Below are 14,584 nucleotides of genomic sequence, written 5' to 3'. Positions count from 1 at the left end.
GGCAATCCTGCTAGATATGGGGCAGAACATGAACTCCCAGTGCGCCAACGTGGCTGAAGGAGCCAGCGTAACCCTGGATGTATGCACGGTGTCCTTAGTGGGAGCCAGGACATTTGTTACTTCTGCACAGGGCTGCAGCTGCTCTGAGGCTGCGTGTAGCTGTGGCATGCACTGATCAGGAGGCCTGCTGTGAAACTGGAGAGAGCTCAAAGACAAGTCATGAGAGGGATGAGAGCTCTGGCAATCACGCTTTGCAGTAAAAGATGCCAGGAGCTCAGTTTATTTACTTAATCAAAGAGATGATTAGGTGATGCCTTCGATGCAGCCTAGAGCTACTCACAGGGGGCACAACCCTTTGCAGCAGACTCCTCAGTCCAGTGGATTAAGATGTAGCAAAAACCTGAAAGTGACCCAAAAGCTGGAAGCTGAGACTAGATTAATTCAGACTAGAAATATGGCACACACCTTGAACAGACTAATTAACCCCTGGAATAATACATTTGTAAAGGTTGTGAGAGGTTCTCCCTCATCAGAAATTATCCAACAGAATCAGAATGTTTTTCTAAAAGGCATGGCAGGTGTCAAGAGATGTATCCTTCCTCCAACCATTCGTGGTAGTTTTACAGGCTGTGCTGACAGACTGGATTAATTATGATTATTCTGTCTAACTTGAAAACTTGGCCACTTATTTTTGTTTGCAAATGAAAACTGAAGTTATGAAAACAAATTTGGAGCGGGCTGAAAATCCCATCCAAAATATCTGCAAATATGTGTGAAGTATCTACAATGTTTTTCTTCATCTGTCCTGCCACTTGGGTGAAAATGCTTTTCTGGGGTTTACTTCTGCAGTCAGTCCTCCTTTTCTAAGGTTTTAATGATCCTCTTCTATCAAAGGTAGGCAAGCCTTTCCAATTACTTCTCTGCAGAGATTCCTATTTGAAATTTGAGAGGTTTACATCTTTGGTGAAAGTGAGACTAAAACAAAAAAATGCTTGTGCCCAAGTTTCTTTGATTTGTTTTTATGGGATGCAGATTTTGTTTTACTTGCTTTCCAGAAGAAGTCTGGAAGCTACTCAGTTATCAGGAGAATTTACACTACTTCAAACACTCAGCTCTGTCTGGAGATACAAAGGGAAAAATCAGCCACATCCTCTGAGAAAACAGTGATGGCTGTGATTTTAATAATATTTTTTTTCATTCTGTAACTTCTGTATTAGTCATTAATCTGTAACTATCACTTATTATTTTGGCGTGGGGACACAGGTGGAATGCAGACTGCCTGAACGTGTTCCAGAGTTCATTTCTTTGGCAAGTGTCCACAACTGAAAAAAATACCAGTACTTTTGGAATCTTTTTTTGCATCTTTACTTCCAAAAGACACTTTCCTTGTCTCCCACTGTCTGTAAGGATATCATGGAAGGAAAGGGTCGGGGGCTTCCCCCTCCAAAAAACAGCTACAAGCATTTCATACATTCATCCTATGCCAAAAACGTGGGAGCCTGGATAGGAACAAAACATCTCAGCATGGCCAAAACATCTACACAACCAGTAAGAGTAGCATTTTGAGGACACACTTCTGAAGGCTAGCCCTGAAAAATGCAACACTCAACCACAGACACAGAATATCTTTATCCAAGTTAGTGTGAACAAACGGGACAAGAGAAACATGAAGTTAGAAGTGAATGTAGACAGAACCTAACAGTGAGAGATTGTTGGGCAGCCTTTAATTGTGGCAAGCTATTATCAGCTCCACCCATCACTGATTAATGGTCTTCTGCACTTCTTCCCATCCAGGTGATAGGAGTCACAGAGTCTCCCAAGGAAAAAAAAAAGCAACCCTTACTTTTGCCTGTCTCCACTGCATGTTACTCAATATTTTGTAGGCAACATTGCTCTCAGGATTGTTGATCTAATTTCTCTGCAATCTCATAAAAAACACACAAACACTGGCATCTTAAGTGCATAGGGCAAGCCTATCAGCAGTGATTTAACAGCAGAGGATTTAACTTTTCATCATTTTTATGTAAACATAAAATTGTCACATCTAGACGTGATATTATAATCTAGTTACTTGCACATATTAAAAACCCAACAAATTTAAATACTTATACAGTCCTAGATCTTTTCAATTCTCCTCTAACAAAAAGGCCCATTATATGTCTCTGATAAGAATAGCTCATCAGATAAGCTCTAATGAGCCCACATTAAAATGGCAGACACAAGATAGAATTGAAATATTTTTCTTGGTACTAGTATCTATCCAGAAATTTCTGAATGAAGAAAATAGGGCCTAGCTGCTGTACCTTCCAACCACTGTTTTTGTGACTAAGTCTTCTAACTTTAGATAAGTACCCCTTATCCCCATAGAATAATATTCATATTTGCTTAGTGTTCATAAAAAATTCTTAGTAGTGGATTTAATTTCTTGTACTGTGCTTGTCATTTTAGCGTCTCTGTACCTATTCACGTACTTATAATGGCCTTTAAGGGAATATTATTCTGGTCTATGGGTTAAATATAGTCCCAATCTTATTATATCTAGAACACCAGAGCTGCTTCTGGGTTATTAATCTATTCTAATTACCACTTTCATTCATAACTTGTTGTGTTCATGTATTATAAATCAACACTTGCAAGCTGGGCAGAGTGGTAAAGTACGTACCTAGGTATTTAAAATGCTTGCAAATCTGGCCAAGTTTGATTTCAGAAGCTGAAAAATCAATCTTCACGATTCAAATAATATACTTCTTATTCAGACAGAACTACTATTTGAACTATACGAGACTGGATTCAGATCGATTTACCAGAACTCCTATTAATATCATTGGTGTGATTGGAAAAACTGGGTCACAAATGAGAACTTTCGTCATGCTTCCTGCGAAGCATGGGACGTGGCAGTAGCCATATACTTTGGTAAGAGGTACAGCAAGCTACCAAAAGAAATAAATGCTGCAGTACTACTAGTGTCACAATTTGGAGAGAGCTTTCTTTGTAGATGCTGGTCCAAGAGACCACTAACCCCTTTTTGCAGTGAGTTCTGTCTTCCCTAAAATTCCATCTTTATTTAACAAAAAGGATGACAGCAATACAAACAGCTCAGCTCTTTTTAGCTCTTAAGGCTAGATCCCGCAGGTGTTAAACAAATCCCTTATAAAGTTGGAGGTCTTGCTTATTTTATAGCCTAGGCAAACATTTTATGAACAGGTGACAAGATATATTATGGAAATGCAACTAGATATTCGCAACCTACATAAGATTATCCTTTTCCTTGTCCCCAAACCTCTCAGGGTGGAAATTCCACACCAACTTGGTCTGCTTTCTAGTACTAACCTACATTTTGCCTTGGTGTCCTACAGTAGTAAAGGAACTGTACTTTGACCTGCTGCTTGTAGTTATAAGTAAATCAGACTGTCAGACATAATCAGAACTACAAGAAGGAGTAAACTCAAATAAAAACTACCCCTGAGTCTATTAATTACATCAGAAAAAGTGAGAAACCAATCTTTCCTGCTTAGTCCTTTTAAAATGCTGTATCAAAGCCATGCATGTGACTTCTGAACTGTTCCTCTTAACAGCAAGTTAATTAAAAACTCTAAAAGATAGATAGAACTTAACAGAAAGGTGCTAGAGAATGGTGTGTGATAGAACATTTAAAGGAGGAAAATATGCATAAGAAACCAAGGACCATGTCTGGAAGTCTGTGGAAGCTGGGACTCCAAATCCTTTTGATGTCATCCCCTACTTGCAAATAATACCGTAAAACTACAGCAGAACATACAGGCCCAACATGGTAATACAGGCCCAAGACTGAAAGATCCATAAACTCTTCCTTTGGAAGACCAGAACAGTTCTTGGTACAGGTGGTGAAACTTGTGATATACAGACCTTAGGTAGCTATGTCATTAATATATAGCAGGAGAGGGGAAGACGGAGCTGTATGCAAAAATGTAGACAGAAGTCAGCACCTCAGTCAACACTTGTGATGTTCCGCAGCTTTTGGCAATGAAACATTTTGCAATTTGTTACTATGATTCTTCTGTCTTTATTGCTTAATCTGCAGCTTACATTGCAACTGAAAACTGCTAAGTTAAAATACTTACTTATGGTTTTGATATGCAGGTGGGACAAGAGAAAGCTAAAGTGATTAAAGGATGGTAGCTTCCAGCACCCTCCATGGGCCCTGGCTTTACTCCATTTATACTCCAACAAGTCCTCTGCATCATCCTGAGATCCTCAAAAAGTGACAATGCATAGGTCAAAATTTCAGCGATAAATCACTTTGTGGTTGCTGTTTGACACAGGCTAGCATAATCTTCTACCTGAAGCACAGGAGATACAAGGGATCATATGTAGAAAACTTCTATCACCACCATGGTGACCCAAAGTTGGCAGTCAGAACAAAAAAAGGCTCTTAGTTAACCCAGTGTTCAGGCAGAAGTTCAGTTCTCTGAGGTGCCAAATGTACCCATTAACATGAAGACAGCCTTGAACTCCTGCTGAAGTAACTCTGAACCTCCTGGGTAGCCTTTGGCACTTCAAAGGGTATGGATCTGAATTCATAACAAAAAAAAATCCTGATCTTTCCATGAAGCTTTGACGACCCCAAAGCCAGTGCTGACTGCTCTTGAGAATGAGATGTTTCAAGGTGAGAGAGCCCAGCGCTCACATCAAGTGCCATGATAAAGTACAAGTGAAAGACATCAGCACTGCTACCCAAATTCCCAGCAACACCAGCTGTGTCTCCAGTAAGACCCTCAAGCTGTCAGCCAGAAATAGCAGCCCAGATTCCCAATAAAATCTGCCAGGACTACACGTAGACTTCATCAAGGGAAGGGGAAGGCAAAACTACCACCTTTTAAGAAAAGCAAGACCCCAGTCCACAGCAGTTTTTCTAACTTAGACTATGGAACCTAAATATTTGCAATGTTTCCCATAGTTTTACAAGACATATTGCTAATACTGAGGGAACTCAAAATAATTGCCTAAGCCAAGAACAGAAAGTTTTTAATGGCAACCTCTAAAAATCTCTTGCATATAAATACAGAAACCATTTTCAATACACAGTGGACACAATTAAAACTACAAACATTTGACACTGGGCAGCCCCCTGCCATAGTTAGCTTGTGCTCTTGAGACTTACTCATGCTGAAAATACAACATTATATTTAACTACTGCATGTAGTAGAAGCTGACTTTTCCAGACACACTGCACATTTCCACAAGAGCACGTCTGATCATGGAGGCACTACTTTTAGATGGTTATTCCCTGATTTCTGTGCTTATTTATGGTATCTTCCACTGAGGTATAAAATTGTGCATACATGACAGAGCAAGAAAGTGGAATGTTAATAATGCTGTGTCTAGTAAACAGGCAATAGTATGTGATAGTTACATTTTCTTTTTATTTTTTTAATTTGAGCTGAATTTGATTTTTTAAATGTAGGTGCAGAGAAAACTCTGACAGAGAAAGATATTTTGCTCATAACTTCTCAGATATCTTTCTGCCTTTTTTAACCACTGACTTTGTTTCTGCTCAGGCAGTAAGAAATAATTATTCACATAGGCAGGTACGTGTTCATGGTCAGTACTACTCTTCAGTCAGCTGTAAAAATAGCCTTTGATTAAGAATGCATGGGGTAGACCTCTTTTTCTTTTGTAAGTCTGCACATGCCAACTAAGTTTGCATGGGCAGTTTAAGATCGACTGGCAATCAAGAAGCAAGAGTCCTACCTTGAACTTGAAAAATCTGCTTTCTCTAAAGCCATAAACTGCAGCTGCCATCAGAAACAGACCCAATGGCTTTTCTTTTTCACTTTCCAGGGCAAGCAAATCTATTTCCTGTTACAGCCTGTACTTATAGTTTATTTCTATCTTATGACTTAAAGACTAAAATATTTGAGAACCACTAAGATTTTTCCACCAATTTAAAAGGGGGAAAATACAAAACTCAAAGCAGATGTTTTATAATGTATTTCATTTATTTTGGCCACCCATAAAGCTGTGGCTTATGTTAGTGCCAACCGAGTTAAAAGCAACAGAGTTCTGTTACAGAAACACTGTGTAATATGTTTTAGAATGACCAGGCATGGGGAGCACCTTTCAGTAAACTCCTATCTATTAAGTAATTTTCAATGTTGGAAAAAGAATACAGTAATTACTGAGGATGCAAGGGGTGCTGCCATACTTGGGCGGTTCCTGGAGGGATTTGCAAAGTTTGTGCAGATTTTTTGTTATTGTAACCCAATGCATAGCTTGGAAAGTAGCTGATCAAAGTATACATTAAAAGTGGATGAGTTTTATGAAATTAGAACAACCGAAGATAACATCCTTAGAACAATATCATGTAAATAACAGATGCGGTATGCCAAGCAATTATTCCAGAGCCACTTAACAGTTAAAGAAGTTTCAACAAATTAAAAATACCTTATCCAAAGAATTGTCACACTTGGGCTAGTACAAACCTTTCATTTTATTCTGTGTTTATGAATGGAAACAAAGACATTTCAAAAGTTAAACCCGTAAGACTCCTAACAGTTGTTCTGGTACTTACTGATAAGGTATCTCATGGAAATTACATTAAAAATAGTCATAATGAAATTTCCCCTGTACCTATTCTTATTTAGACTGAGAAATCATTCCTCAACAACAGACCCACTTTAATAGAACACCTTCAGCCCAGTACTGCAGGCTGGGGGACAAAAAGAGCAATAAAGAATGGTTGGTTTCAAAACATTTCTTTATTGACAATTTACTGCATAGAACACAGGGCATATAATGTGGATATAATTTATCCACCTGCCAAAAACATAGGGAAAGCATAAGGAAAGGACAATGGATGTATTTTAGGAAGATAGAACAGTATTAAAAGTTTTAACTTGCATTTTTTAACTTGTTATCCAGATATTCAAAGAAAAAATATTTTTAACCTTCCTCCTCAGAAGTGGCACAGAAAGTGAATTGCAAAAGTTAATTAGAAAGTAATAAAATGTGAAAGCTTAGCAGCTCAGTACAGCAATCAGCAGTACAGACTTTGACCACATACACAGGAACAGACTCTGAAAATGTGAGCTTTTTAAATCAAATGGCCAAAAAATATTTTGACCTAATAAGTATATATGAAGTTCATCAATATCAAACCTAGTTCAAATAGAGAATGCTCATTTTAATTCAGAGGCATGCTTAAAGCAGTTTGAAAGCAAAATATCCTTTACAATTATTTCTCCATGTAAACCAGTTCTAACTATGACTATCCAGCATTTGCCAGTGCTTTCCTTCCCAGACAGACACACTCATTTGAACTTGAAAAAGCCAGAATGTCAAAAGTACCTCCCCAATACGTTGACTAAGGACTGTAATTCATTTAAATTATGCAACTGGATTCCCACAGCTGGCCCACAGCTTGGCTTAGAGCTCAATTCAATGCCAGTGATCCCGTCTGCTAATATTGTCCTACTTGCAGAGAAGGTAATATATCCAGCAACTTACATTGAAGTTCTAACACTAATTAACAGAGCAAGCAAATGTTGACATGAGTGACAAACGCTGGTTAATAGTTACTGTGAGAACAGTGCTGCCAACTGGCATTTTACTGTAGCATTGTGCAGTAATAATCCCTTGTTTATTTCTTAGGACATCGCTTATAATTTGTTTATATGCATTTTGCTTCAAGTTGGAAACAAATCAGCTCAAAACCCAACCCAGATAACAGCAGCGAGACCCCCAGTTTTCAGACAAGTAATCAACAAGAAAGCATGCAAGCAGCATCACTTGGAGGATGCATGGGGGACTAGAGTATAGGAATTCTTATCCTATATGAAGCTATGTAGTCTTGCACAAACAGCCTTTGGCATCTTGTTTCTGGCCTACCTGGACAGTAGCAAAATATGTTTATCAGATCATACAAGCCCAGAACCTGAACTGCAAACAGTTAAAAACTGAACATCACTAAACTGCAAAATAAAAACATGCTTCTATGCTTTAGCTACACAGACAACGATAAAACAAAGCCTCCACAACCACCTGTAATATTATGCCTGCTCAGCTAGCAATTCCAAAGTACTCAGTAACACAAGGTAGACATTTTCTGCAGCTGGTTTTACATGTACATTCCTGCCAAATTGTTGTCTCGTCTCCTCTTACCTTCACATTAGTCCGGAGTGCACAGTAACATGCAAAAAACATTGCAGTAAACAAGGAGCATATGGACCAGTATTCAGCGTCTCTGCTCTGCACAAACGGTACACACACGATCCCGAGCATGTGCTACTAAGGAGCATCCGTTCCCTCTGTCAGTTTGAAAATGCATTGATCTCTGTTTTTCTGACTACAAAAAGACATGTCTTGAAGGCACTGAGTGAAAGCTACATATCTCTTCATCGACTATATATAGAAATATGCCCAGTAATTTCAATTAGCAGAGAATTCAGCATCTGAAACTTGGACTTCAGTAGCTTTTCCTTCCAGCATTTTAAATTCGGAGGGGGGGGGGGGGGGGGGGGGGGGGGGGGAAGGAGGGGGAACTCACCCAGAGGGGAAAGGTGAGGAATGAAAATGTAAGCAGCGAGTTACTTATATTTCCCCTGGCTTTGATGTTTTCCTTTTCAAGATTTTACCAATGTTACACACAGAAAAATGAAGGAAGGTTTCTCTTCCAATTCTCAAATTTACTGTAGATTCTGCACTGTTTCTGTCTGCTCTTGTTAAAGATGCAGCATCCCTTTTAACAAAGACAACGTCATCAATCATGACAGATTCAACATGTTCTACTTACAAATACAGTCTCTGATTAAGGACAATGGCTGGCTGGCTTATTTCCTCAAATGCAAGTTCAGTCCCCTGTGTTAATCTATTTTTAAATAAAAAGTCCCACCTACTCCTTCACTCTCATTTAATAAAAATGCAGCGGACTAGTTCTAAAGATCCTGGATTGCATTGTGCTCCTAGCTCAGATACTGGACATTGTTTTCAAACTGTTTTCTTGCTTGCTGGTATTAGAAACACAGAGCAAAATTAAAATGAAAGCAGAAAAATCATGGAGAAGGCTGTGCCCTCACATTTGTAAGTACATATTCTGAATTCAAAATGCTCAAATATCTTCCAGAAGGAGGGAACTCAGAATCTAGCCAGAAGGCAAGGCTTTAATTCACAAGCACAAAAATAAGATCAAACCTCTTCTTTCACTCCTGTCAGCTGCTGGGATGCTACAAATTAACTGATTGTTTACTAGACTGCAGGGACACAAAGTCAAAGACTCAACTCTTTGTTTACAGCACTGGGAACCACTGATATTCATACTGAATTATGAAGCAGTCTTCAGGAATAAAACCAGAAAAGCCTCTCTTTTTTTTTTTTTTTTTTTTTTTTTCACTGCAGCAGATACTGTGGGAGGCAAAGAGTGAAAAAGGCTTTACTACCTCCTTCTCTATCAGCACAGAGCAATTTGTGTAGAATAAGCATAACTTAATAGAAATATCTGCAGTGACTTTTAGGATTTCTTTAAATAATGCTTTACGTAAACCCCCTTGGAAATCCGCAGAAATACTGAAGTCCTATCAAAGTCAGTGGATATCTTTCTGTGGGCAATGAGGTGAAGAAGCTTAAACAGAAGGACGTGCACTTAAAGAAGAAAAAAAGGGGGGAGGGGAAGACGGCAGGTTTTTTTCCAACATCTTCCTAAAGACAAGCTCTCAGAAACTGTCGTCAACTCCAAGTGAACAGCTATTTTTAGCCTGTCATTGTTTGTGCCTTTTTTTAGGAACGCAAAAGGCAGTCGTGTTTAAAGCTAGATATTGCTCTACAATGTATCCTAAGACAGCTACTTAATTTCATCCCCAGCTCCATCTGTCATACAAATTAAGTAATTAGTAATCACAACCTTCTTTGGCACAAGCAATGACTTCCAGAACAAAAGAGGTGAACCCTGTTCTTAAATCTAATTCTGCAACTTTTATTAGTAATGAAACTGGGGTCTAGATGCTATAGTTCATAAAGCTGGGATATCCCAGAGTTATGATAGTTCAGACTTCAGCTGCAGCAATATCCATAAAATAAGTTAAAACACAGTAACGTGTTGCTCAGCAAAAGCATGGGAGAATTAATTGATCTATTTTTCTGACACTCTTCAACTAGAATAGAAAGGGAAAGGAATCATGGTTTATTTTGTGGTACAGTACATTAACAATTAAAATTAAGCATCTTAATAATTGAAAAAATATCACAGATCTTGGGGAATTCTGATCCACTGGAGAAATGCAATTCAAAAAGCAAAGATGAATAGATGCACAGTCCTGAACAGCAAGGCAAGGCTCCAGCAAGCATGTAGCTGCATATGAAAATCAAATTCTAGCCTCCTTTCTGCCAAAGGAGTTACACAAGGTTTCAGTCAGCAAAGTCTTTGAAACAACTCACTTCTTCACAATCCTAAAAAAGTTGATGCTTTTAATTTTAGGCAAACAAAACCAACATGAGGAAAATAGGAACAGGGCTGCTAGCTCTACGACTCCCAAGACTTCAGACCCATGTAGGAAAACAAGAAATAATGCAGTCCCAAAGTCTTCACTCACAAAATCCTCCCGTGACTCCTTGGAGTCTAGAAGGAAAAGTTGTCTAGGAAATTACAGACCCTGACTCTCATAAACTGTAAGAGTGAAAAGGGAAGCCTCCCATCCACGTGGCAGATGCCTCCTGTAGTAACTGGGGGGTATGTGAGAATTTGCTAGAAAATTGAAACTTCTATACCAGCCAACAAGGTATTACTTTGATAGCAGACCAAGCTAACCCATTTAGCAGGGGCTACCTCAGGTAGTCTACACAAGCAGATCCCTGTAGGGTTTGTTCACCTCTGCCAAAACATTTCCTAATACAGCAGCAGTCTAATTCTTAAAGGTGATGTTCTCATCAAGGACATACAATATTTTATTATGACTAACAGCTACTCGAAAGCATCACATATTGGTGATATCCATGGTCTTTGACATAGAGTTGATAAGAATGAGTGAGGAAAAAGCTTTGCCTAAGTCTGCCAGACATGCCAAAAATAGCAGAACACTTAAGTGCTCAGGGCCTCTTTAAGCAAGAGACCACAGGGAAGAACCCTACAGATGAAAGAAGTTACTCCATTTAGAAAAAAAAAGCAACAACGACAACAACAAAACAAAACAAAAAAACCCACCAAAAAACAGGTAACATATGAAAACAGTAGAAAGACGAAAGTCCAAAAGAGCTGCATTACAGACCCTCTTTAAAAAGACACACAAATGGTGGATGACCTGAATATTCTTAGATGACAGAAACCAGTGGAGCCACTATCTTGACCTTATTTTTTGTGAATTTTCATCTGTGAATTTTGTGAAATTTCACCTTTGCTTTATCTTCCTGTGCCTTCAGAAGGGCAAAAGGGAGCACCTGGAAGGAAACCCTGGTTGTCTGCAGAGGTTCAAAGAGAGCAGAGGGAACATGCTGCCCTGGAAGACCTTGATCCCGGGAGGCCCCAAGGGCAGTACGTTTCAGAGGAGTGAGGGTGGACAGCCCTTTGCAGTGTCAGTTGTTGCCCACAAGAAGAGCACCAGGAGCTAGTAGCAGTAGTAGTAGCAATAGCAGTAGTAGTAGATAGACAAGCCCTATTGCCATTGTATCCCAAAGCTGCGGTGAGGGACACCCGCTGTGCTATGGCTCTGTACAGGCACAAAGGAGACAGTACTAGGAAAACCTTGTATGGAAACAATGGAACCATATTGGAGAGTAATATTTTCATCCTTGGCAGCCTAACCATTTTCAGGTTTGGTTTGGGTGGGGTTTTTTGTCCCAGACATCATGGAAAGTGTAGTATTTTAAAGGAGAATAACAGTAATAGCAATAGACTAAAAATGCAGCAAAAAAGGCAACACTCCCCAGTGTTTGCTCTATGATAGTGCAATGTGCCCCACTTCATTTAAGCAACACATCTGTGGATAAATATTACAGATTGCTTTTAAAAGGCTTCCTATAATGAGACAGATTTTGTTACTCTCTAATGATCACAAGGAAAGCAGAGATTATCTAGAAAAATCAGGAAACAAAAAGGGGGAAAGGACTGAAGAAGAGAGGGCCTTGCTTTCCAAGCGGACAGAGGGAGAAGTGATGCTCACTGTCTTTTGAAAGAGGTGAGAGTGGATGTCTGCAGGGAGTTGGACATAATGGTGGGGGTTTGCAAAGCCTCCTGTAGGGTCTGGCCACATGACTCTTGTTAATATCAACATCGATAATCTGCGCCAGCGACTTTCAGCAGCCAGGGGTGTAATTCTCCTTCTTTTCGCAGTGATGCTGGGGGTACTGGCTTGTGCAGTCATGGCGCTATGGCTACAGTCATGCTCCATCACACCCTGTCTCTGCACACTGCAGTGATACGATCTATACAGCACCCTAATGCTGCATTGCTTAAATGCCTCTGATTTCAGCACATGAGCTCTAAACTGAAATGGTTTTACCCCTTTCCCCATTTCTGATATTTTAAATTGTCATTAAAATGTTATTTTGTATAGCTACAGGAAGTTCACTACACTGAAAATACCCATGTCGGGGGGTGGGATGTTGCAGGAAGCATTGAGACAGATGGCACGTCTGGGGTGCTGTGGTTTCTAGATGGGCAATGTTGACTGCCGAAGAGTGGATTGAGCCTATGGAGTATCTGGAAACAAGCTGAAAGAAGAACATGGAACAAAAGCCACAGTTGGCAAGGTGGCTTGCTTTCCACTGTGGCAAAGTCTAGTAAAACACAACAGACAGAGGAACTAAATGAGCAGCTTGAGCTCAGCAAATCTTAAAATCTCTGGGAGAAAGATAAAGGCTGAATAGATTATTTACAAACTCTCATCTCCAGTATTGTAAATATCTCTCTGGCACCCTGGCATTCTGATGCAAAAGTTGCTGTGTCAAATATTCTTCCTCACTTCCAGGCCAGTAAACAGTGAAGACCTTCCTCTGGGCTGATTTAACTTAAGCCACAGTTTTTCCTGAAAATTTTCCTCTTCTCTTTTCCTGCACAATCTTGTTAATACAATTGTCTGATTTTTGAGCATTTAATAATATTCCTCCAGTTCTCTGCTTTCTGTCCTCTGTGGTTGCACTGAGGAAGGTTTTGATGGAATATATGAGAAAAACACATAATTTACTTAGACATTATTCCTTCTCAATATTAAATTTATACATGTTTTATGAACCAAACAGCCATAAACCCATTTGTAATAAGCAAATTTAAAGAAACTGTAAGGCTAAATAATAATTAAAAAATAAGTGAGTAATGGAGTGAAACTTTGAGTCTTCTCTACGACCAAATTTCTCAGAAAAGGCTTCCTCATTGCCTCCGATGACCCTAAAACAGAATACTGCAAACCAAGGAACAGAGGCCCAGAAAGAAGGAATTGGATTAAACTTGACAAAGCATCTTGAGTTACTCAAAGCCCCATTTTTGCTCTGCTGTTAACCTGTAGATCAAGTTTATTATATACCTCATCCTATCCAACTGATTGAGAAGACACAACTCCGTTACAGCCTTCATTGAGACACCCAGGCTGTGAAGAATTTTTCAGCTCTGAAAATCCCCAGCTGAATTTCCTGAATTCCACTCAAACTGATCACTAACACATCACCACAACGTCTGTTTCATTTTGTGAGTGTGAGAGGACAGCTGCCTTTCATTTTGACCTTCATTCTCATGATAACACCTTTGAAAAGATATTTCCATCCACAGTCATATTAAAGGCCATGGCAATGTGGGATCCTAGCGGATAGTCTAGTCTGTCTTCCTTGCTGAGGGAAGATTGACCATACGTAGAGTATTCTTGGCAAATGTTTGTCTAACTTGTCCTTCAAAATCTCTCACAATGGACTACAATCTTTGCTTTATTCTTTATTCTTATGGAAATGTTTCTGTGAAGATCAAAACGATCAACAGGAAGGTATCATCGTTTCTCTGAATGAGATTAATCTAGCAAAACTGCTCTTTTTGGAGCGTGGTTTTGGGTTTTTTTTTCCCCATTTTCCACCTCTGGGAAGTTATTATGATGGATAAATTAGCAGAAAAGGCATGAAGCTCTAAACTCTATAGTTTTGAAGCACTGGAAGTGCAAATGTATGCTGAAGCTTGCCATCTGTGCGTGGTGCTTTTTATATTTGCACCTTTGTAGGGTAAGATTGTCACCTTGATAGCAGTATGTGTGTAGACAGACAGATTCCCATTTATTCTGCATTGTTTATATGTACATACACATTCACATGCATGCAGGGCTATGCTTGTAGGCAAAGCGCATGTTTGTGAGACGGAATACCAGGAGCAATACAAGAGTATCTTCACTGTAGTTCCGTATAGAAGCTAGTATACAAAGTAGTTGGGCCTTTCTGATACACGCTGCCCATGGTTCAGACCAGATAGATGTAGCACTCAACACAAGGTAAAAAGCCCAGACAATTAGAAGCCTATGCTTATTTTCTTTCCAAAAAATCATTTACCAGGATTGTTGGAAAAGCTTGGAGATAACTAAACTTGGGGAAAATGATGTCTGTCTTCTCACGATTTGCCATCACTCCCCAATTATGAATTAACATTTTA

General features: G+C 39.3%; 1 protein-coding gene across 13 annotated transcripts in view; it reads right to left on the bottom strand.

Annotated features, from left to right (window-relative positions):
• Positions 1 to 14,584, bottom strand: part of DLG2 (discs large MAGUK scaffold protein 2) — a 1,068,724-nt gene that overhangs the window by 796,936 nt on the left and 257,204 nt on the right. For 4 of the 13 annotated variants that reach the window (XM_080375893.1, XM_080375896.1, XM_080375897.1 and 1 more), the window contains exon 1: positions 8,140 to 13,504. The exons of the other annotated variants lie outside the window; for them this stretch is intronic. In XM_080375893.1, the coding sequence (XP_080232019.1) occupies positions 8,140 to 8,259 (120 nt within the window). In that variant the 5' untranslated portion in view covers positions 8,260 to 13,504. Of the gene's footprint in view, positions 1 to 8,139; positions 13,505 to 14,584 lie in introns of those variants that run through there. 13 annotated transcript variants of the gene reach the window in all.

The sequence above is a fragment of the Falco punctatus genome (assembly GCF_963210335.1).
Source record: "Falco punctatus genome assembly, chromosome: 2".
NCBI classification, from domain to species: Eukaryota; Metazoa; Chordata; class Aves; order Falconiformes; family Falconidae; genus Falco; species Falco punctatus.
This window is presented reverse-complemented; position numbering and strand designations above follow the sequence as displayed.